Below are 25,618 nucleotides of genomic sequence, written 5' to 3'. Positions count from 1 at the left end.
CGATTCCCCACTATTGTCCACCGGCGGGATCGAGCAGGAAATCTATCCGGCAGGTCATCGGACCTGTCGGATATTATCAATCGAACCATCAGGCTCGATTGATAAGGCTGCACAATTCCCGTGTATGCCCAGCGTTACAGTCTAATAGGTCAGGGAACACAGGATATAGAAGGAAGGGAAGAGGAACTGTCCACTCAGGCTTACACTCTAAAAGGTGGATGCTGTAATTGAGAAAGAACAATATAATTCTTTGTTGTGTTATGAGCATTTTAATATTTTCAGTTATTCTGTGCAAAATTACACAATTTACCATAAAGCACTGTAGGCATGTGCCTACAGGCGCCTGATGATGGTGACTCTCCTCCCAGAGCGCCTCCCTCCCTCCTTCCCTATGCAGAGTCCCGAGCAGAGGGTAAATGAGAGGTTACTCACCTGGGTCTTGGCGTTCCACTGAGGAGATCTCCATCAGAGGCACCTCTAGCTACTTAATACTGAGGTTCCTCTGGCTACCTAATACATGGGGGCACCTCTAGCTACTTAATAATGAGGTTCCTCTGGCTACCTAATACTTGGGGGCATCTCTAGCTACTTAATAATGAGGTTCCTCTAGCTCCCTAATACATGGGGGCACCTCTAGCCAGGGCCGGGCCGAGGCATAGGCTGAAGAGGCTCCAGCCTCAGGGCGCAGTGTAGGAGGGGGCGCACAATTCACTCAGCTGTCATTCCTAATTGTGTTTGAAGCAGAAAGAAGTAAGAAAAGGAGATACATGGAAGTGACTACAAGCCAGATAACTAGAGATTAAGGTGTTGGGGGCCCTGGGGTGCCTCTTAGTCTAAGAGCAATCAGTGTGTGACGGCTGGGGTGGAGGGATGGAGGGGCGCACTTTGGTGTCTCAGCCTTGGGTGCTGGAGGACCTTGTCCCGGCTCTGCCTCTAGCTACTTAATAATGAGGTTCCTCTAGCTCCCTAATACATGGGGGCACCTCTAGCTACTTAATACTGAGGTTCCTCTAGCTGCCTAATACTTAGGGGCACCTCTAGCTACTTAATAATGAGGTTCCTCTAGCTACCTAATACTTAGGGGCACCTCTAGCTACTTAATACTGAGGTTCCTCCAGCTACCTAATACTTAGGGGCACCTCTAGCTACTTAATAATGAGGTTCCTCTAGCTACCTAATACTTGGGGGCACCTCTAGCTACTTAATAATGAGGTTCCTCTAGCTACCTAATACTTGGGGGCACCTCTAGCTACTTAATAATGAGGTTCCTCTAGCTACCTACTACTTGGGGGCACCTCTAGCTACTTAATAATGAGGTTCCTCTAGCTACCTAATACTTGGGGGCACCTCTAGCTACTTAATAATGAGGTTTCTCTAGCTACCTTATACTTGGGGGCCCCTCTAGCTACTTAATACTGAGGTTCCTCTAGCTCCCTAATACTTGGGGGCACCTCTAGCTACTTAATAATGAGGTTCCTCTAGCTCCCTAATACTTGGGGGCACCTCTAGCTACTTAATAATGAGGTTCCTCTAGCTCCCTAATACTTGGGGGCACCTCTAGCTACTTAATAATGAGGTTCCTCTAGCTACCTAATACTTGGGGGCACCTCTAGCTACTTAATACTGAGGTTCCTCCAGCTACCTAATACTTGGGAGCACCTCTAGCTACTTAATAATGAGGTTCCTCTAGCTACCTAATACTTGGGGCATCTCTAGCTACTTAATACTGAGGTTCCTCTAGCTCCCTAATACTTGGGGGCAGCTCCCATTTCTTTATATTGACTGTATTTCTGGCTATCTAATACTAATGGGCACCTCTAGCTACCTATGACGGGCATGGGAAGTAAGGGAGAAGTGACACCTAAACCCTATTGACCATCTGTGGGGCATCCTCATAGGGAAGGTTGAGAAGCACAAGATCTGTAACATCCACCAGCTTTCTCACGGAGGAGTGGAAGAGGATTCCAGCAGTAACCTGTGAAGTTGAAGAAAGGAAGTGGGTCCGCTTCAATGTCTCCAAACATTTATTAGGGACTTATCCCAAAGCAGAAAGATATGCACAATGCTGACGTGTTTCGGACCTGGTGTGGTCCTTAATCGTAGCTATGTTAGCATCAATCTAGTCAGGGATATATTAGTAGATCATATAGTCAGCATGACCTTGGTCAGCAGGGTATAAATTTAAAGGGTATTAATTTTAAGGGTACTTTAGACAAACCGAATTATACCAGAATTGAGCCAGAAGGGAACAGAAGTGAACTAGCACAGAACTCTGGGCTGTTGTTCATCTGCTGATTTTCTACACCCTGCATAGAAGTACCTTCAATACCATATTGAACATACACCAGCTAAATTTAAGCACTGCACACCCACTTACCAAACTACTGATGGTTTCACCTTGCCTCACCAACCACACCACTGCTGATCTTCACTGGCTGCTCCACTGCTGAACTCCCTACCAACTGATCCATCGCCGACCTCCAGACAAGTTACGTCATTACCAACCAGACACCCCATCTACCAATCACACACAGCCAGGGGCGGCGCCAGGGGGGTGCTTGGGGGTGCTCGAGCACCCCCTAGAATTGTCCAAGCACCCCCAAAGCACCCCCTGGAGTGAACTGACTTCAGGCGTCTAAAAGACGCCAAGTCAGTTCACACAGCGGCAGCCCGGAGCAGCAGGCAGGGCTACGGTAAGATGGCCGCCCGGAGCCCTGTTCTGCAGACTTCGAGTCTGCAGTGCATGGCTTCGGGCGGCCATTTCCCCGTAGCCCTGCTCTCTGCATGCAGGCAGGAAGTCTCATTGTGACGTCGGGAAGGAAGAGGATCGTGGGCGCGCGGGCGCTGCGCGCCACAATGAGGTCGGGACTCGGGACAGGAGGTCGGGAAAGAAGGTCTTCTGGCTGTAGGTGAGTAAATGGGTTTTTCTTTTCTTTTTCAGGTGATGCTGATTGTGCATATTGGGGCCATTTCTGCTACGGATTGTGCATATTGGGGTCATTTCTGCTACGGATTGTGCATATTGGGGTCATATCTGCTACGGATTGTGCATATTGGGGTCATTTCTGCTACGGATTGTGCATATTGGGGCCATTTCTGCTACGGATTGTGCATATTGGGGTCATATCTGCTACGGATTGTGCATATTGGGGTCATTTCTGCTACGGATTGTGCATATTGGGGCCATTTCTGCTACGGATTGTGCATATTGGGGTCATGTCTGCTACGGATTGTGCATATTGGGGTCATGTCTGCTACGGATTGTGCATATTGGGGTCATGTCTGCTACGGATTGTGCATATTGGGGTCATGTCTGCTACGGATTGTGCATATTGGGGTCATGTCTGCTACGGATTGTGCATATTGGGGTCATGTCTGCTACGGATTGTGCATATTGGGGTCATGTCTGCTACGGATTGTGCATATTGGGGTCATGTCTGCTACGGATTGTGCATATTGGGGTCATTTCTGCTACCGATTGTGCATATTGGGGTCATTTCTGCTACCGATTGTGCATATTGGGGTCATTTCTGCTACCGATTGTGCATATTGGGGTCATTTCTGCTACCGATTGTGCATATTGGAGTCATATCTGCTACGGATTGTGCATATTGGGGTCATATCTGCAACGGATTGTGCATATTGGGGTCATATCTGCTACGGATTGTGCATATTGGGGTCATATCTGCTACCGATTGTGCATATTGGGGTCATATCTGCTACCGATTGTGCATATTGGGGTCATATCTGCTACCGATTGTGCATATTGGGGTCATATCTGCTACGGATTGTGCATATTGGGGTCATATCTGCTACGGATTGTGCATATTGGGGTCATATCTGCTACCGATTGTGCATATTGGGGTCATATCTGCTACCGATTGTGCATATTGGGGTCATATCTGCTACCGATTGTGCATATTGGGGTCATATCTGCTACCGATTGTGCATATTGGGGTCATATCTGCTACGGATTGTGCATATTGGGGTCATATCTGCTACGGATTGTGCATATTGGGGTCATATCTGCTACGGATTGTGCATATTGGGACCATATCTGCTACCGATTGTGCATATTGGGGCCATATCTGATAACGATTGTGCATATTGGGGCCATATCTGATAACGATTGTGCATATTGGGGCCATATCTGATAACGATTGTGCATATTGGGGCCATATCTGATAACGATTGTGCATATTGGGGCCATATCTGATAACGATTGTGCATATTGGGGCCATATCTGATAACGATTGTGCATATTGGGGCCATATCTGATAACGATTGTGCATATTGGGGCCATATCTGATAACGATTGTGCATATTGGGGCCATATCTGATAACGATTGTGCATATTGGGGCCATATCTGATAACGATTGTGCATATTGGGGCCATATCTGATAACGATTGTGCATATTGGGGCCATATCTGCTAACGATTGTGCATATTGGGGCCATATCTGCTAACGATTGTGCATATTGGGGCCATATCTGCTACCGATTGTGCATATTGGGGCCATATCTGATAACGATTGTGCATATTGGGGCCATATCTGCTACCGATTGTGCATATTGGGGCCATATCTGATAACGATTGTGCATATTGGGGCCATATCTGATAACGATTGTGCATATTGGAGCCATATCTGATAACGATTGTGCATATTGGGGTCATTGGACGTGTTTTTTGTTAAAATCTGCTCACATTACGTGTATTTTCTTGAGAAAACCTGCACAATTATGTGAATTTTCTGGGAAAAGGGTCACCAAAACTTGGGCCCTCTGTCTTTGCGTTGCACTTTTAAAGGGAACCCGAGGTGAGAATAATATTGAGGCTGCCATATTTATCTCCTTTTAAGTAATACCAGCTGCCTGGCTGCCGTGTTGGTCCTCTGCCTCTAATTCTTTCAACCATAGACCCTGAACAAGCATGCAGCAGGTCAGGGGTTTCTGACAATATTGTCAGAACTGACAAGATTAGCTGCATGCTTGTTTCTGGTGTAATTCAGTTCACTACTACAGCCAAATAGATCAGCAGGGCTGCCAGGCAACTAGAATTGTTTAAAAGGAAATAAATATGGCAGCCACCATATCACTCTCACCCTGGGTTCACTTTAAATTACAGTTAGCCCCGCCCTCATCCGGTCATGACCACGCTCATTAGGTTGTAGCCACACCCATTTTTTTGCCGCGCCGCAGGTCGTCAGCTCCCCCAGAAATTGGTCCAGCACCTGCATAGCACCCCCTAAAAAAAATTCCTGGAGCCGCCACTGCAGCTGGATTTTTTTTATTTTTTTTTTGCCATCATTGATGTTCTGCCAACTTCACTGCTGATCTCCTGTGGACTACTCCTTACCAGATTGATTACTGATGCAACTTTGCTGAACCCCTTCAGCCACATCATTGGTGACATTTATCTCATCTTGGTCTAACTGCTGTCCCCCTGTCTATGCTTCCACTCTCCACACCCCATCCTACCTTATCCCATCAGTACAAAATGTTCCCTCCTATTCACTCCCTTACCCCTCCACCATTTCCAAGCTATCTCCCTCCCCATCTCGCTCTCCCCCATCACCACATGCTCTACCTCCACCTCCTTCTACACCTTGTCCCCCTTCTGTTTCCTCGCACCCTCTCACCTTTTGTCCTTAGACTCCCTTTTGGCCCTCAACCCCATGCACCTCCCTTCCCTCCCCCCCAAACTCTACCCACACACCCCCTCGGCATAACCTTATTCCTATCCATCCTACCCCTAGGCATTCGCTCCGTGTTTCCTGTGGCCTCTGGAATGCCAGGTCCACCCGCAATAAGCTGCTCTCTGGAACTCGCTCCCTCCAGCCACCAGACTCACCCCCACCTTTAATACCTTCACACAAGCTCTCAAGACTCACCCTTTCATGCTTGCATACCCCCCTACACCAGCACCATAATATGTTCTGTTAGACACCCTCTCAACAGATACACCTATTGTCTCCACCCCCACCCTTTAGATTGTAAGCCTCTGGCAGGGCCATCACCCTTAGTGTTTCCAGCTTGATTATGCAATCTTACTGACAATCACCCCTCTTGTGGACTAGAACAGTCTCTATTTTGACCTATGACACTGTATTATCAAATAATTTGCATGATCTTGTTTTGTTGTGAGTTTCCTGTATGTCCTACCTTGTATGTTAACCCTTTTATCTATTGTGCAGCGCTGCGTAATATGTTGGCGCTATATAAATACAATAAATAATAATAATAATAATAATAATGTAAATGTTTGGAGACATTGAAGCGGACCCACTTCCTTTCTTCAGCTTGAATACTGGCCCAGGCCGCCTAGGTCCAGCTCTGTCCTTTGCCGGAGTGTAGCGGTATATCTACCTGTTCTCTAACCTGTGAAGTTCTAGTGAACTCCACGTCCAGTAGACTTAAGGCGAAGCTGGAAAATAATAGTGGACACGCTAAATATGGACACTTTGGGCAGAAATTTGTAATTCTTCACTTAAGGGTGTATTCACTTTTGTTGCCAACGGTCTAGACATTAGCGGCTAGGTTTCAGCAAGCCTTGTGTACAGAGGCGCCAGAGTAGAATAAAAACGTTTAAAAACCGTCTAAAAGAGGGGGATGTTCAGGTGGACTTACCTCCCTCAAAAATATAAAACTCAATTGAGTCACAATATATTAATACAACAATTTTTTTATTGAACTCCACTTAGTGCAACGCGTTTCGCAGGTGTGGTCCTGCTTCATCAGGCAAACAGGAGTATAACTCAATGGGTCTAGATGCAGAAGTGAGCGCCTCTGAAGATGCAGAAGTGAGGCGCTCACTTCTGCATCTAGACCCATTGAGTTATACTCCTGTTTTCCTGATGAAGCAGGACCACACCTGCGAAACGCGTTGTACTAAGTAGAGTTCAATAAAAAATTGTTGTATTGATATATTGTGACTCAATTGAGTTTTATATTTTTGAGGGAGGTAAGTCCACCTGAACATCCCCCTCTTTTAGACGGCTTTTAAACGTTTTTATTCTACTCTGGCGCCTCTGTACACCAAGCCTTGCTGAAATCTTGAGTCCACCCTCGGTGGAGGGGTGCTACCCCGTTTCCTATCTACAGAGAGCGACATCTTAAAAACCTGAGTGGGGTCAGGTTCTAATACTTCCCACCTGCACTTGAAGTGGTTGCCTATGGGTAACCCATGTTTGTGAGTATATCTAAATATTTTGCTTTTAACCACAACCAATTTAACAATACTACACCATATTGGGCTCTCGATTTCTCTTTGTTCTTCCAAGCATTAGCGGCTAGCTGTTGAGTTATTTTGATGGAACAGCAAATTTACACTGTTATATAAGCTGTACTCTGACTACCAGTGGTGTAACTACAATCCATGGGGCCCCCCAGCTAAACTTTCATAGGGCCCCACAAATTTTCCTTTTTTAGCTTATGCATGGAGGTCCTCTTTAATGTATTCACCATTAACATTCCTGTGTTCCTCCACCCTCTGACTTTGTCTCAGGGCCCATGAACTATGTGCAGTGCTGATTGCATGAGGATGTAAATTGCCCAATCAACTCATATCCATAGGGGCAGGTGGCATTGCTCAAGAGTGCCTCCATCTGAGGGCCCTGTGAAAGTTTTGCTATAGGGCCCCATGGTCTCTAGCTGTGCTACTGGTGACCATCATGATCTTCACACCAATAACAAGTCCCTATATTGGTGGTGGTGGGAGGGGGGGGGGGGGTTAGTAGATGGGGCCCCCCACAGCCCTGGGCCCCCCTGGGATCACAGGGGAATGCTCCCCTCTAGTTACACCCCTGCTGACTACTTTACATTGTAGCAAACTGTCACATCTTCAGTGATGTCCGATGAAAAGATATAAAAAGTATCTTCATAAATGTCAGCTTTTGTGAGATACTGTACTCTGTTCAAAAGATTTATCTAAGGGAAGAAATGTGAAATAACGATAGCTGGCTTCTCTAAAGAGTGACTCGAGCATTCATCATGAGATGAAAAAGCCACTTTTATATTATTTGTAAAAGATGTTTACCTAAAACCGTGACATCAACAGATAACGATTGCACTCTCGCTCCATCTGTGATAATGCACCAGTAGGATCCAGAATCTCCCACCTCTACGGAAGCCATGATCAGCGTGTAAGTCCTGTCGGTGGGATTTCCGGGAATGAGAGATATCCTGCTCGGAAATCCTTCCTGGGTGAACCCATCGGAGTCTATAAGACGGAGGCAGCCAGTCTCCTGCCATCGGCACCAGTACACCAGAGCGTCATGGCCAAAGCCTAGAGGGACCTGACACTGAGCCTGAACAGGTCCACCAGTGTAGCTGACCAATCGCTTTTGGCCTTGAGGCCTCATCGGATTCTTGCCTACAAAAAAGATGAGATAGACGGTAAGTAGAATGTCACGCAGCTCTGGACGCTCCCTGCCAATCAAGGACGTGACTACCCAAGGGAACAATGACATCAACAGTGTGTGGCTATTGCATGTCACAGGTCAGTCCCCTCCCCCACTAGTCACTACCTCGCTGCATGCAGCTTTTAAAGAGGACCTGAACTCAGAACTTCCTCTCTGCTCTAAAATATAGGAAACAGCATAATAACCTTTAAAGAAAAACATTTCTGTGTTACAGCAGATACAAATCCTGCAATAAATCTGCAGTGTGTCTACTTCCTGCTTCCATGAAAGCAGACAAAGGGTTAACATCCCGTGTTTAACAATTAGCTGCTCTGCCATGGCAGCCAGCTGACACAAAGAGAGAGATCAAATTACAGTTACAGTGAGTAGGCACAGATGAGGGGGAATAATACAGGCTGTATTTCTCTCTGTTTTCCTTCTGTTGGGTGCAAGAGTTCAGGTCCACTTTAAAGGACACCTGAAGTGAGAAGGCTGCCAAATTTCTTTCTTTCTAAACACAATACACATTGCCTGACTGTCCTGTTGATCCTCCGCCTCTAATACTTTTACCCATAGACCCTGACTGAAATCTGACTTGATTAGCTGCATGCTTGTTTAAGGTGTGTGATTGATACACTACTGATAGCCAAAAGATCAGCAGGGCATCCAGGCAATGTGCATTGTTTAAAGGGAAGGTTCAGGGAGGGTGGGTAAAAAATAAAAATCAAATTCCACTTACCCGGGGCTTCCTCCAGCCCGTGGCAGGCAGGAGGTGCCCTCGCCGCCGCTCCGCAGGCTCCCGGTGGTCTCCGGTGGCCGACCCGACCTGGCCAGGCCGGCTGCCAGGTCGGGCTCTTCTGCGCTCCAAGGCCCGGAACTTCTGCGTCCCACGCCGGCGCTCTGACGTCATCGGACGTCCTCCGGGCTCTACTGCGCAGGCGCAGAAGTACTGCGCATGCGCAGTAGAGCCCGGAGGACGTCCAATGACGTCAGCGCGCCGGCGTGGGACGCAGAAGTTCCGGGCCTTGGAGCGCAGAAGAGCCCGACCTGGCAGCCGGCCTGGCCAGGTCGGGTCGGCCACCGGAGACCACCGGGAGCCTGCGGAGCGGCGGCGAGGGCACATCCTGCCTGCCACGGGCTGGAGGAAGCCCCGGGTAAGTGGAATTTGATTTTTATTTTTTACCCACCCTCCCTGAACCTTTCCTTTAACCACTTAGCAACTTCTGCCACGCTTTTCTACGTCCTGGTTTACAAACACCTATAAACACATATAAATATTTGGTTCTGTTTTCTATTTTTAGAAAACTGAGTACGTATAGCACCATCTTGTGGTCAAAAAGTAAAACTGCTTCCAAATACACCATTATTCACTTACCATAGAAACATTAAATACATTTTCATTATTTTTGAAATTCCTTCACCCCTAACCCAAAATAAAATATTATCGCCATACTTTGTACTAGGGACACAATTTAAACATTGTAATAACCGGGACAAATGGGCAAATAAAATGTGTCTGTTTTATTTACAATAGCACATTTTATTTTTAAACTACAATGGCTGAAAGCTGAGAAATGGTGTTTTTTTTCAATTTTTCTTCTTCTTCCTTGTCAAATGCATATAAAATAATATAATTCTTAGCATAAAGTATTGCCCAAAGAAAGCCTAGTTTTTCCTGCAAAAAATAATGTATAGATCATTTCAGTGTGATAATTAGTGATAAAGTTATTACCAAATGAATGGAAAGAGCTTTTGAAGGGGAAAAAACTTGTGGTAGAGAAGTGGTTAAAAAGAAATAAATATGGCAGCCTCCATATCTATCTCTCAATGTACACTCAAAGACTCATAGGTGACATGTACAGTAGAATAGCAAAATGTTGTCACTGATCAGGTGGGAGGGGGAACTGGATAGAGCAATGTAAAGGAAGGAGGAGTGAAACCTGCCAACGCCTATAAAGGGCACTGCCAGAAAATACAGAAGCCCAGCTTCCAGATACAGATAATCAGCTCTGCCTTCCTTATATGCACTATAATGACCTTATTGTTTAGTTGTTATTCATAAAGCTGTGAGCTGTAAGTGGGCAGGACCAAAAGGAAGAACTTTTTGTTCAATTTTTTTTTTCTAAAATTCCACAGCATCGGATGGTTCTTCAATGGGCTTTACTTACCATGAATGATATGAAGGTGAACGTCTGCCCATTCTGATCCATCATCCACTGCATCAGTTCCACAACGATAGAATCCGGAATCCGTGATTTTGAGGTCGTTTACCAGAAGGCTGAAGCCGGTCATGTTTCCGTCTTGTAAGATCAGGACCCGCTGCCAAAAGCTTGGATGCACATATCCAGAATTATTTATCATGGTGTCGCAGGCTGCGGCACGCTCTTTACACCAGTACAGGCTTCTGACCGGGGAGGCCGAATGGGTGGGGCAGTGGATGAGAACGGATTCTCTGACGTGGCCAACGTATACGTCAGAAGAGGAGGGGACCTCTCTTCCTGTAAAGACAGAATCAGTATTTATTGTCATTTAAAATGGCATATTGCCATTTTTCAGTCTCAAAAACTACAATTTTAATATGTGTGTGTGGTTATTGCCTCAAAAACAAACACTATTCAACAAGTAAAACACTACTGACTTCTGATGAAGGATAGCATTTGATTCTAGTTTGCATTGAAAATTATATTATGGTGAAGGATTGCTTCAAGTATAATTGTTTGGCTGCACCTGGACTTAGATAGGGAGGGTGCAGTGCCTGGCCGAGGTAGAGGCGAGAGAGGCTCCAGCCTCAGTGCGCAGTGTAGAATGGGGCTCACAACTCATTCAGCTATACTTCCCCTATTGTGTTTGAAGCAGAGAGAAATAAGAAACGGGGATACATGGCAGTGACTGCAAGCCAGAGAACTAGAGATTAAGGTGCTGGGGGCCCTGGGGTGCCTCTTAGTCTAAGAGCAATCAGTGTGTGACGACTGGGGTGGGAGGGATGGAGGGGCGCACTTTGGTGTCTCAGCCTTGGGTGCTGGAGAACCTTGTCCCAGCTCTGGGAGGGTAAATGGGCACCCTAGAAAGAAAAAGCCCCAATAGTATGATGTGTCACAAAGACGTCAAAAATATGGCGGAAGGAAAATTGGTACTCAAGTAGGCTCAAAATTGGGCAACTAACCACAAGCAGCAGGTGGAGATGTATAAACCCGACTCCACTCAGGGGAAGAGGAAAACTGGATGTGGTCGCACTCTGCAGGTAACGTAACCCGTGGTCCTAGTGGTGGGAGGCTTAGCCCCAAAAGGACAAAGAAAGTACCCCTCCAAAGGAGAGTGAATAAGCACAAGGGAAGGAGAGGAGGCGACCAAGGGGGGAAATAAAACCTATTATGCACTTGCAATGCATTTCATGGGTCTGTGTCCAATTCCTCAGGCCGATTAAAGTGCCAAAGGGTGCTTGCAGCCAATAATTGAGCACCTCAAATGTATTTGTTATAAGAATGTGTCTTTGTTGAGGTAAGCTCCCTCATTTTTTTTCCTCCCTTCATTTTTTTTAAAGTTTTTTTTTTTTTTTTTATTTATTGTTTTTTAAATGTTGTATTACACCATTGGGCACCTCTTCTGATTCTCTATTGCTATATATTTTTTTTATTCTCTTCTTTGTGCTCTCTGCTCTGATTCCTTTATTGCATTATTTAACACAGTACAACACTGTTGCTACAAAACTGCATCCAAAATGTTGCATTGTTCTATACACTTATTATTGCGAAAAAGATTTTGGCAAGCGTGAAGCATTCTCGGCTGTTGACACGACAGGCCTAAAGAAGTAGGTATTATATCTCCACGAATTGCATTGCCAGAGTGCAAATAATAATTGTTTTTTTTTTTTTTTAATTAATTCCATGTCATTCCTGAGGCAAGCATTCTCTTGTTTCCCTTTTATTGCTTTTAACGCAGATTTGTTACCGATGGGTCTGCAATCTTTACAGCCGTGGAGGATCGGAGCTGCAACCAAATGACTTCTAGGGGCTGGAAGAAGCCGCAAGTAAATAAAGATAAATTAACCTGTTCACATTTACGCCTTTTAAACCATCATCAAGCAAGAAAATACTCAAAATTATTTTCAGAGTACTTTTTCACTAACTTTTTGGGGGGTACTTTTTCAATTTTAAAATGCTTAAAAGTTACTTTAAAGAGGATATGAAAATGATCTCCTTAGACATAACTCAGGAGAGAAAGTTATTTGCATTTGGGCCAATGTGTTTTTAATGTAGTCGGTTTACTTCAAAAAAGTACTGTAATTATTTTACACAAATCAACATGAATTTGCCTTTTCTATATTCCCTCTAAAGGGCAACTTAAAGAACAAGCGACACCCATGCTGCTTACCTAGAAATAAAAAACACATGTATAAGTAGATAAATACTACTTCTACTTACATAACAGATGTATTGTGCTATCCACCTAATGATTCCTGTGAATTTTACAAAGGAAAAGCAGAAAATCCTATTCTAGGCAGTGGCCATCTTGCCAAGCTAATGCTGACATCATATCCTCCCTGACTCTTGTTTCCCCCCCCCCCCCCTCCCTTGCTCATTGTGTATTCATTAGCTGCCCTCCTCCCAGAGTCTTCAGACACTCCCACTGAAGTGTATACTAACAACTGCACTGTCTTTTTTTATTTACACATCCAATCACTGAGTCACCTCAGCCTTTCTTGTAAACACAAGTAATCAGAGGGTGTTTCTGATAAGCAGCTGGCAGGGAAATAAATGGAAGAGGAGGAATATATCTATATATATAAAATCGTGTGTGTGTGTGTGTGTGTGTGTGTGTGTGTGTGTGTGTGTGTGTGTGTGTGTGTGTGTGTGTGTGTGTGTGTGTGTGTGTGTGTGTGTGTGTGTGTGTGTGTGTGTGTGTGTGTGTGTGTGTGTGTGGTGTGTGGGTGTGTGTATGTGCCGCGATCACTCGAAAACGGCTAGACCGATTTGAATGAAACTTGGTATACTGATCCCTTACTACCTGGGATGATAGGTTCTTGGGGTCTCGCGGCCCCCCTGCACACCTGGGTGGAGCTACAAACAGCAAATCAGATTTCACCCATTCAAGTCAATGGAAAAAATGTAAAAGGCTGCCATTCTCACAGTAATCAAGCCAGAGTCCCCACACTTGGCACAGTTGGTCACTTAGTGACCGAGGTTACAAATCCAGGAAAAGTGGGTGGAGCATAAAACAGCCAATCAAAATTCAGCCATTCATTTTAAATGGGAAAATGTAAACTGCAGCCATTCTTACACTGTTAATCGCAGGGTTCTCAAACTTGCCACACTTGGTCACTGGGTGAATACGATTACGATTTAGGAAAGTGGGTGGAGCCTACAACAGCCAATCAAAATTCACCTATTGCGTTTAAAGGGGAATATTTAAACTGCTGCCATTCTTACACTGTTTATGGCAGAGGCTTCAGACTTGCTGCAGTCGGTCTTTGGGTGACTGGGGTCAAAATTCACAAAAGGGACAGGGCCACAAACAGCCAATCAGATTTCTTTGCTGGATAAACTGCTTCTATGCACACATTTTTGATGCCAGGAACCTGAAAGCTCACAAAATTGGTCATTGAGTGACTGTGTGACAAGGTTACACAAAGTGGGCGGAGCCAAAAACAAATTTTACTGGGAAAATATAAACTGCAGCCATTCTTATACTGTTAATGGCAGGGTTGTCAAACTTTGCACAGTTGGTCATTGGGTGAATGAGATTAAGATTTTGGAAAGTGGGCGGAGCCTACAACAGCCAATCAAAATTCAACTTTTGATTTTCAAAGGGAATATTTAAACTGCTACCATTCTTATACTGTTAATAGCAGATGCCTCAACCCTGGTACAGTTGGTTACTGGGTGACTGGGGTTCAAATTCAGAAAGGGGTGGAGCCACAAATAGCCAATCAGATATACAAAGTATTGATACCAAGGACCCCAAAGCTGATAAACTTGGTAATTGAGTGACTATATGTCAAGGTTACAAAAAGTGGGCGGTGCCAGAAACTTAATTTTTTACATGACAGGGTTCCCAAACTTGACACAATTGGCCACTGAGTGCCTGGGATTATTATTCAGAAATGTGGGTGGAGCCTACAACAGCCAATCAAAATTCACCTATTGATTTTCATGGGGAATATTTACATTGCTACCATTCTTACACTGTTAATGGCAGAGGCCTTAAACCTGATACAGTCAGTAATTGGGTGACTGGGGACCAAATTCACTAAAGGGGGTGGAGGCACAAACAGCCAATCATATTTGTTAGATTGATTTCAGCCATTCTGTTATTGGTAGGGTTCTCAAACTTGACACAGTTGGCCACTGGGTGACTAGGATTAATATTCAGGAAAGTGGGTGGAGCGTACAGCAGCCAATCAAAATTCATCTTTTGATTTTCAAGGGGAATATTTACATTGCTGCCATTCTTGCACTGTTAATGGCACAGATTATTATACAGATAAGTGGGTGGAGCTTAAAAAAGCCAATCAGAATTCACCAGTTGATTTTTAAGGGGAATATTAAAATTGCTGCCATTCTTGCACTGTTAATGGCACAAGCCTCAAACATGATACAGTTGGTCATTAGGTCACTGGGGTTCAAATTCAGAAAAGGGGATAGAGCAGGCATGGGAAAACTTGGCCCTCCAGCTGTTGAGGAACTACAAGGCCCACAATGCATTGCAGGAGTCTGACAGCCACAGTCATGACTCATAAAGGCAAATGCATTGTGGCATTTGTAGTTCCTTAACAGCTGGAGGGCCAAGCTTGCCCATGCCTGGGATAGAGCCACAAACCGCCAATCAGATGTGTTTTCATTTCACTGGGAAAATACAAATTATTGATGCTAAGAACCCAAAGCTCACAAACATGGTCATTGAGTGACTGTGTGTCCAGGTTACAAAAAGTGGGTGGAGCCAAAAACAAATTTCACTGGGAAAATGTAAACTGCAGCCCTTCTTCACTGTTAATGGCAGGGATCTCAAACTTTGCCAAGATGGTCACTGAGTGACTGAGATAAATATTCAGGGAAGTGGGTGGAGCCTATCATAGCCAATCAAAATTCACCTGTTTATTTTCAAGGGGAATATTTAAATTGCTGCCATTTTTACACTGGTAATAGCAGATGCCTCAAACTTGCTATAGTTGGTCATTGGGTGACTGGGATTCAAATGCTGGAGAGGGGTGGAGCCACAAACAGCCAATCTGATTTGTTTAATTTCTATGGGAATATACAAATTATTGATGCTAAAGACCCCAAAGCTCACAAACTTGGTCATTGAGTGTTCGTGCATTAGGGTTAGAAAAAGTGGGCGGAGCCAAAACCGGTCAAATACATACACGGGCAGGCAGTTCCAGGTCATTAGTGGGCGGAGACAAATACAAATTTCACTGGGAAAATGTAAACTGCAGCCATTCTTACACTGTTAATGGCAGGGTTCTCAAACTTTGCACACTTGGTCACTGGGTGATTGGGTTTAATATTCAGAAAAGTGGGTGGAGCCTACAAAAGTGAATCAAACTTTACCTATTGCTTCTCAAGGGGAATATTTAATTGCTGCCATTCTTGCACTGTTAATGGCTCAGGCCTCAAACATGCTACAGTTGGTCATTGGGTGACTGGGGTTCAAATTCAGAAAAAGGAGTGGAGCCACAAACAGCCAATAAGATTTTTTTTCATTTCAATGCAAATTATTGATTCCAAAGACCGCAAAGCTCACAAACTTGGTCATTGAGTAATTGTGTGTTAGGGTTAGAAAAAGTGGGTGGAGCCAACACTAGCCAAATACATTCCCGGGCAACGCCGGGCAATCAGCTAGTTATAGTTAAAAAGAACTCCCAGCATTCAACTCTTTGGCACTGTTTAGCACTAGGGCCAATGCTCCAAAAGTATGTGATAACTCCAAACCATAACAGCAGAAAAAGTTTTGCAAGTTTTGAATGCAGGATTAGCATCTTTATCACTTAATACACTCAGACCAGTTGCTGTTGAAATTTGATTTTTATGGTGACAATACCGCTTTAAAGGATACCCGAGGTGACATGTGACATGATGAGACATGTGTATGTACAGTGCCAAGCACACACATAACTATACTGTGTTCCTTTTTTTGTCTCTGCCTGAAAAAGTTAAATATCAGGCATGCAAGTGACACTTTCTGTCCGGGTCAGGACCGGGTCGGGAGTCGGGACCGGGATGGACTATAGTGTAACCCTCACTGATAAGGAATTGCAGCCCCCCCAAAAAAACATTTTCCTGGCAGTAAATGGCTTCTGAGAGCAGTAAAGAGATAAAAAGGATCAACAGTTCATAGATTTTAGTTCTGGCGTACTTAAATGAACGTGTCATTGAGAAAAGACCATGATACACTAAAAATTTATAAAGTAGATTTAAATATAAAATAAAACTGTGGGATATCTAAAAAAGTCATTTTTAGAAGGAGGAGGATAGATACAATTGCAATGTCTCATTAGTTTATTTTCACCTCGGTTGTCCTTTAAGTAAAAAAAATGGCAGTTTAACTTGGGGCTTCTTGGATCTTTGTGGGGGTCGCTGCTGCTGGCCGGAGGGTCACACAAGGACGTTGCAGGCACAGGATGACTACAAGGGTCTGCAAGAAACCCCAGGTAGGTTAAGCTGCTTTTTTTCCTTGATTTAGATCTATTTTAAGATTAGTTGGGGCTTTTTAACTATCCACTTTAACATTGAGGCTTCATAAAAATTTCTGCACACATAAAATAATAATAAAACAATACCTTCCGAAACCACCAGATGAACGGCATAATAATTTCTGTTGTTATTGTCGCCGATGCCGCATCGATATGCTCCGGCATCCTGGGGCTGAAGATTTCCCATGGTAATCACAAAGTGGTCCCTGAAGTCCTCTATATGAGTTGGTTGACGTTTGATGAACGGAGTGGTAGATATGATGGTCTGACAGTAACCGGCTGTCATCTTACACCAGAACTTCCTGCTGTGGACATTGGCTGATATGGTGTCATAGTAACAAGAGACTTTTATAGTTCCTCCAAGTCCTCCGGTAACAGTACTTGGTCCAAACAGGTACCCGGATGAGACTGTGAAATGAAATCAGATTAGTGCTACATTTATCTCATTGGACAGGAACAGTCCAAGCTGTCAAACTGGACTTCTGCTTGTTCTGCCTTTTTTTTTTTTTATACAAATACATAAAGACTGAAAAATTAGGATTTTGTTTACTAACTGCAAGACAAGACAAATAACATTTATATTGCGCTTTTCTCCTGGCGGACTCAAAGTGCTTGAGCTGCAGCCACAAGGGGGCGCTCAGTAGGCTGTAGCCGGGGCAGGAAAAAAGGGCGCATGCGGTACCTGGACTAAATGGGAGTCGCCATTGGCGCCAATATAAATAGCGGTCTTTGGGCTTCTTGCTCATGGAAGGGTAAAAGTTATAAAATAGCAATAAGGAAAAGTATTAGCGCTCACAGACCTAACAAGCAATAAAGCAAAAATACACAAGGATGAACAAGTACACTCCTATTCGGTGATGCGCTACCCTGCTAAGTGTGTAATAGCAAAGTCAAAATCATATATCAAAACGGGTTGGCGCTCTAGGGTTCAGTCCTTTGAGGCAAGAAGTGACAGTCTTTCAAGCTTCAAGCGGATGTATACAAAGAGCATTCACAGCTCCCCCCAATGTGGGTAAACTCACCGGAAGATGCGGCCTGACAGGCCAATCAGCGCAGTAGGGGTATGGGCCACCCCCCAGCCACTCCAGCAGTTACAGCTGGGCTCTTGATATCTGGGCTTGATGTATGCACCTCAAAGAAAAACCCCTCCCATAGCGTAAAAGTATAGGGTATACGTCTCTCGTTTGATATATCGTTTTGATATATAAAAAGTTATAAAATTTCTGTTTTAAAATGTTAAAATCGTACTTGGCATAGCTTTTATTTTTCAATTCTGTGGCATTTGTGGGTTCATTTGGGCCATTTACAAAAGTCCAAGTGGTTCTGGGGCTCCCCAACCGAGGTTCTCAACATGCGGTATGTGTACCCCCGGAGGTACTTAATTTAGTTTTTTTGTACTGCTCTTAAAGCCAATGGGTACCGGATTAAAAAAGAAAAAGTCAGATACTCACCTAAGGAGAGGGAAGGCTCGGTCCTAATGAGCCTTCCCTCTCCTCTCCCGGTGCCCTCGGTGCTGCGCTGGCTCCCCCGTTCGCGTCCGCCGCAGGGACTTCGGAGGTCTTCGGGAGCACTCGGGCTTGCGAAGACGGGCCGCTCCATACTACGTACGCGCGAGTGCGTCATAGAGGGCGCTCGCGCATGCGTAGTATGGAGCGGCCGCGTCATCGGGAGCTCGAGTGCTCCCGCAGGCTTCCGAAAGCTCCCGAAGGCATGCAGAAGTGGCAGTATTTGACCGAACTGGTCGACTACTGCCACGGGGGATCCTGCGCGGGACCGGGCACCGGGAGAGGAGGGGGAAGGCTCATTAGGACCGAGCCTTCCCTCTCCTTAGGTGAGTATCTGACTTTTTCTTTTTTAATTCGGTAAACATTCACTTTAAACATCTCTACCTTGCAAGTCCTCCCATAGTAGACCTATACCAATTCATACTTTTAACTGATGAATGCCAAAACAGCTGTCTGTAAGGGCTGGCGCACACCAAGAGAGCTTCTGAGCACTTTTTAAAATGCTTGTTGTAAGGAAACGCGGAAAAGCCGCCATCTCTCGAGGTGAGGCAGCTGTTTCCGCGTCCAGCATGGCGTCACAACACGGAAAAAACGCCGCGTGCCGCATAGGCAGTGCGGCGGAATCCGCATCAGAGGCGGCCCCCGCACTAGATACATTGCATGACAGTACTGGTGTGGCTGGGACTGATAGTCCACCAAGATTCAGACTTACACGCGCGCGAGCAGAGAGGCAGAGTTTAAATAGCTGTTAGAAGGGTGTCGGCTGACCAGCTGGGTCAGCTGACAAATTCCACTGCTCTCATTGGACCAGCAATTAGGGAGGTCCTGGAAAGGTCCTAGAGTATATATACTGCTGGTTGTTCACTTGCTCTTTGTCTGGCGTGCGATCACATACGTGGGAGCACCCAGATCCGTAGTCAGATCCTGAAGTGTGCCGGGACCAGCTGGAGCTGTAATCCTACACTTAGCTAGATATTTGATAGCTAAAGTACTAGTTTGATTGTGATTATATGTTATGACTTTTGCCTGCCTCGACTATCCTCCTGAACTCTGACCTTGTACCTCGATATTTCTGATACTCTGTTGCCGAACCTCGGCTCGTTCCTAGACTCTGTTTCTGCCTCCTGATTTTGTACCCCGATATATCTGATACCCCGTTGCCGAACCCTGCCTGTACTTTGACTCCGCCTTTGCCTACTGTATTTGTACTTTATCTGTCCGTGTGTGTACGACCTGGCTTGTCTGACCTCGAGAACCGACCTCACGATTGGAGGCGGTTCCCAGTCCTGTTAGTGACACTTCTTCCTGAGTGTCACTCTCGGACTTTCCTTCCTACTGTCAGTCTGACTCCTCCCGTCTTGGAGAGCTCAGGTCTGCGGAAGGAATCCGTGCAGTTCTCCTTGCTGCACTGAGGCCTAGGCCTCCTAGTGTTACTGTTACACCAAAACACTACACTCTACTCAGCCGAACAGAGGTTAGTTTGTATATCGGATTATCGGTGAGACTGCAGATCACTTATAATCTGGTATATATCTGTATTTCCGGCGATACTGCAGATCACCGGTAATCAGATACTCTCTGCGCCCACCGATCGTTACAGAACGCCAGACCAAAAAATGCAAATGGACGCACACACTGACCGTCTGGGCGCACTTGCCACTTCGGTGGAAAACATCAACCAAGTGCTGGGTAGCCACAAGACTATGATTGATGTCCTATCAGGCTCTGTGCGAACCCTCCAGACGTCAGTTGATTCAGTGCGATCCCCTCCTAGTGCTGACATACGTATGCCCGTACCAGATAAATTTTCCGGCCACAAGTCTGACTTCCGGAATTTTCAGAGTAGAGTGTTATCGTACTTCGAGTTGAGACCCCGATCCTCGGGGACTGAGACCCAACGGGTCACCTTTATTAAAACTTTACTGACTGGTGACTCCCAGTCATGGGCATACAACCTGCCTCCTACCGATACTGCTCTGACCTCGGTAGAGGAATTCTTTAAGGCCATGGCCGTAATTTACGACGACCCTGATCTTGCGGCAACCTCTGAGCGGAAGCTCAAACTTTTGCGGCAAGACAGGGGTTCAGTCGAGGATTACGCGGCTGAATTTTGCAGATGGTCAGTCACGGCCAGATTTGATAATTTTGCCCTCATGGATTACTTCTTGTCTGGGTTGTCGGAGGAGGTCTCCGATTTAATGCTAACCTTGCCCGAGCCCAGGACAGTCGATGAGGCCATCACATCGGCCATTCGAGTCGACCGTCGATTACGCCATCAGAGGCAGATTCGGGGCAGTCACCGTGCCAGGGTAACATCATATGTGGCACCCTCCGCTGCACCCTTAGTAACGCCACCTCCGTCTGTCTCATCTCCTCCGGCCTTGCCTCCACCCGAACCAATGCAGATTGGTTGTTCGAAATTGACCCAGGTGGAGCGAAGGCGGAGAATGATGGATCAACTGCCCGAACAAGTCGGGGAACGAATTTGCCTAGGAGTAGTGGGGGGTGACACCCTAGGCACGCCACTTGCACCCCTTAAAGAAAAGAAATTGCTTCTCCCTTGTACAGTTACATGGGAGAAGAAATCTGTGGCCACTGAGGCTTTTATTGACTCAGGCTCAGCGGCCAATTTTATGAACTTTAAGTTTGCTCAGGAGTTGGGTATTCCGCTCACTCCTGTGACACCCCCCATTCAGGTCACGGCAGTAGACGATTCCCCTCTACAACGGAATCATGCTCTGTCACAGACCCCGGAGGTGAAGGTCACCATAGGGGCACTGCATGGGGAACAATTATCGTTTTTTGTATTGCACATGTCTACCTCAACTATTATCCTAGGCATGCCGTGGTTGCAACTTCATTCACCTCAAATAGACTGGGCCACGGGTCAGTTAACCACTTGGTCACCTCGTTGTTTTCAGCGGTGTTTGGGGAAGTTGACCTTGGGGCAAACCAGATTTCAGGTGGAAGGGGTACCAGATCAGTATTCTGAATTTTCCGATGTGTTCTGTCCCAAGGCAGCTGATAAATTGCCCCCACATCGTCCTTTCGATTGTCCCATTGATCTCCGTTCAGGTTGTGTTCCCCCCCGGGGTCACTTGTACAATCTGTCAGGGCCCGAAAAATTGGCCATGCAGGAGTACATCCGTGAAAATTTGGCCAAGGGTTTCATTCGCCCGTCCCGGTCACCTGCTGGAGCAGGGTTCTTTTTTGTCAAAAAGAAAGACGGAGGCTTGCGACCCTGCATCGATTATCGCGGTCTCAACAAGATTACTATAAAGAATCGCTATCCGTTGCCACTGATAGATGATTTGTTCACTCAGGTTACTGACGCTAAGATTTTTTCTAAGCTAGATTTGCGGGGCGCGTACAATCTGATACGTATAAGAAGGGGCGATAAGTGGAAGACGGCCTTTAATACACCAGACGGGCATTATGAGTACCTGGTGATGCCCTTCGGGTTATGTAATGCTCCGGCCGTTTTTCAGGAACTCATTAACGAGGTATTCCGGGAGGTGTTGGGGAAATTTGTACTAGTTTATCTTGATGATATTCTTATCTTCTCCAACAACCTCACTGAACATAGAAACCATGTGAGGTTTGTGTTAAATCAGTTAAGGCAGAACTCGTTATACGCAAAGCTTGAGAAGTGCATCTTCGAAGTAACATCTGTTGCGTTCTTGGGGTACATAATTTCCACCACAGGCCTGTCTATGGATCCTGCCAAGGTCTCCGCTGTTCTGGAGTGGCCACAGCCGGTTGGGTTGAAATCCCTTCAGCGCTTTCTTGGCTTCGCCAACTACTATAGACGGTTTATAAAGGGGTACTCCACTGTCATTGCTCCCCTTACCTGCCTCACTAAGAAGGGGGCGGATACCACTCACTGGTCTCCTGAGGCTTTACATGCTTTTGCCACCCTGAAGGGTCTATTCTGTTCAGCACCCATCCTCAGACATGTGGATGCCTCTTTCCCATTCATTGTGGAGGTAGATGCCTCGGAGGTTGGGGTGGGGGCTGTGCTGTCACAGCGGTCAGGCTTGCAGGGTAGAATGCACCCGTGTGCGTATTTCTCTCGCAGGTTCTCCCCTGCAGAGAGGAATTACGATATTGGAAACAGGGAGCTCTTGGCCATCAAATTGGCTTTCGAGGAATGGCGACACTGGTTAGAGGGAGCTGAACATACCATCACGGTTTACACCGATCACAAAAACCTAGAGTACATCGAGGGGGCTAAGAGGTTGAGCCCTCGCCAGGCTCGATGGTCGTTGTTCTTCTCCAGGTTTACTTTCATTATTACGTACACCCCAGGGAGCAAGAATGTTAAGGCCGATGCTCTATCCAGATGTTTTGAGTCAGAGACAGCACAGCCCTCCATTCCAGAGACCATTATTCCCCAGAAATTAATACTGGCAGCCACTGAAACTTGGGAGGATTGGAGGGAGACATTGGCTCCCTTTCAGCAAGACATTCCGGAAGGGAAGCCCGCAGGGGTCCTGTTTGTTCCTCTGCCTTTTCGCCTGCAGGTTCTTGAGATGTTTCATGCACATAAGAACGCAGGGCATCCTGGGCATCCAGGACACAGGATTTGATAGCCAGATGCGCCTGGTGGCCTTCCTTGGCAGCGGATTGTAAGGAATACGTAAAAGAGTGTTTGATATGTGCCAAGAGTAAACCCTCCCGGCTGGCACCTGTCGGTACGTTGCAGCCTTTGCCCACCCCGAATGAGCCGTGGACCCACCTGTCCATGGATTTTGTGGGCGAGCTTCCCAGGTCTGAAGGTATGGCGGTCATTTGGGTGATAGTCGACCGTTTTAGTAAGATGGCCCACTTTGTGCCTTTGAAAGGACTCCCCTCGGCTCAGGAATTGGCCGAGTTGTTTATCACTCATGTCTTCCGTTTACATGGCATTCCCGAAGACATAGTTTCAGACAGGGGAGTCCAATTCGTCTCACGGTTTTGGAAAGCTTTTTGCCACCTCATGGGCATAAAGCTATCTTTTTCATCGGGCTATCACCCACAGACCAACGGCCAGACTGAGAGAATAAATCAGTCTTTAGAGCAATTTTTAAGGTGTTATGTGGCAGAGGCGCAGGACGATTGGGTCAGATTTCTGCCCTTCGCAGAATTTGCCCAGAATAATTTAAAAAACTCGTCCTCCGGATTCTCTCCCTTTCAGGTGGTGACGGGGAGATCACCCAAATTTTCCCCATTACCTATAGCCTCCACTCCTTTCCCAGCCCTGGAGGCCTGGCAAAAGTCATTGAAGGACCTTTGGGGGACGGTTAGAAGTAACCTGGAGAAGGCCTTTTTGAGTCAGAAGGGTCAAGCTGACAAAAGACGGTCGCTGGAGTGGAAGTTCCGACCAGGAGACTTGGTCTGGGTGTCCACACGTCACTTGACCCTAAGACAACCTTCGAATAAGCTTGGTCCCAGGTTTGTGGGTCCATTCCCGGTTGTCAGGAAAGTCAATGATGTTACTTACACCGTTGATCTTCCCTCTAACATGCGGGGGGTGAGGTCTTTCCACGTGTCCCTTCTTAAGCCAGCAGTCCAGGTGGGTCCCACTCCTCCTCCTCCTGTCTTGGTAGATGCCCAACACGAATATGAGGTGGAGAAGATTCTAGATTCACGCTCTGTACAAAACTCGGTACAATACCTCGTGCACTGGAAAGGGTATGGCATTGAGGAGAGGCAATGGGTACCGGGGACGCGCATGCATGCAGACGAATTAAAAAGGGAGTTTCATGCCTTACACCCCGAGAAACCTGGTGGGAGTTGTCCGGAGTCCACTCCTCGGGGGGGGGGGTACTGTAAGGAAACGCGGAAAAGCCGCCATCTCTCGAGGTGAGGCGGCTGTTTCCGCGTCCAGCATGGCGTCACAACGCGGAAAAAATGCCGCGTGCCGCATAGGCAGTGCGGCGGAATCCGCATCAGAGGCGGCCCCCGCACTAGATACATTGCATGACAGTACTGGTGTGGCTGGGACTGATAGTCCACCAAGATTCAGACTTACACGCGCGCGAGCACAGAGGCAGAGTTTAAATAGCAGTTAGAAGGGTGTCGGCTGACCAGCTGGGTCAGCTGACAAATTCCACTGCTCTCATTGGACCAGCAATTAGGGAGGTCCTGGAAAGGTCCTAGAGTATATATACTGCTGGTTGTTCACTTGCTCTTTGTCTGGCGTGCGATCACATACGTGGGAGCACCCAGATCCGTAGTCAGATCCTGAAGTGTGCCGGGACCAGCTGGAGCTGTAATCCTACACTTAGCTAGATATTTGATAGCTAAAGTACTAGTTTGATTGTGATTATATGTTATGACTTTTGCCTGCCTCGACTATCCTCCTGAACTCTGACCTTGTACCTCGATATTTCTGATACTCTGTTGCCGAACCTCGGCTCGTTCCTAGACTCTGTTTCTGCCTCCTGATTTTGTACCCCGATATATCTGATACCCCGTTGCCGAACCCTGCCTGTACTTTCTTTAACTCCGCCTTTGCCTACTGTATTTGTACTTTATCTGTCCGTGTGTGTACGACCTGGCTTGTCTGACCTCGAGAACCGACCTCACGATTGGAGGCGGTTCCCAGTCCTGTTAGTGACACTTCTTCCTGAGTGTCACTCTCGGACTTTCCTTCCTACTGTCAGTCTGACTCCTCCCGTCTTGGAGAGCTCAGGTCTGCGGAAGGAATCCGTGCAGTTCTCCTTGCTGCACTGAGGCCTAGGCCTCCTAGTGTTACTGTTACACCAAAACACTACACTCTACTCAGCCGAACAGAGGTTAGTTTGTATATCGGATTATCGGTGAGACTGCAGATCACTTATAATCTGGTATATATCTGTATTTCCGGCGATACTGCAGATCACCGGTAATCAGATACTCTCTGCGCCCACCGATCGTTACACTTGTGCTTCAAAAAGCGCTTGGCTAATGTATATGAATGGGATGGAGCACACCAGAGCGATGTGCTTTTTTCTCAAACGCAAACGCGGGTCCTGCAGCATTTCTGCTGATTTCTGAGGTGA

General features: G+C 46.3%; 1 protein-coding gene across 4 annotated transcripts in view; it reads right to left on the bottom strand.

The window, feature by feature from the left end:
* Positions 1-25,618, bottom strand: part of LOC137521904 (polymeric immunoglobulin receptor-like) — a 74,415-nt gene that overhangs the window by 44,566 nt on the left and 4,231 nt on the right. For 3 of the 4 annotated variants that reach the window (XM_068241774.1, XM_068241775.1, XM_068241778.1), the window contains exons 3-5: positions 17,176-17,496; positions 10,568-10,897; positions 8,036-8,371 (exon numbers count right to left, since the gene is read on the bottom strand). In XM_068241774.1, the coding sequence (XP_068097875.1) occupies positions 8,036-8,371; positions 10,568-10,897; positions 17,176-17,496 (987 nt within the window). Of the gene's footprint in view, positions 1-8,035; positions 8,372-10,567; positions 10,898-17,175; positions 17,497-19,305; positions 19,367-25,618 lie in introns of those variants that run through there. The other variant, XM_068241777.1, reaches the window with a different exon arrangement.

This window comes from Hyperolius riggenbachi, chromosome 6 (genome assembly GCF_040937935.1).
Source record: "Hyperolius riggenbachi isolate aHypRig1 chromosome 6, aHypRig1.pri, whole genome shotgun sequence".
NCBI lineage: Eukaryota > Metazoa > Chordata > Amphibia > Anura > Hyperoliidae > Hyperolius > Hyperolius riggenbachi.
The sequence above is the reverse complement of the archived record's forward strand: the minus strand, read 5'-3'. Positions and strand labels throughout refer to the sequence as shown.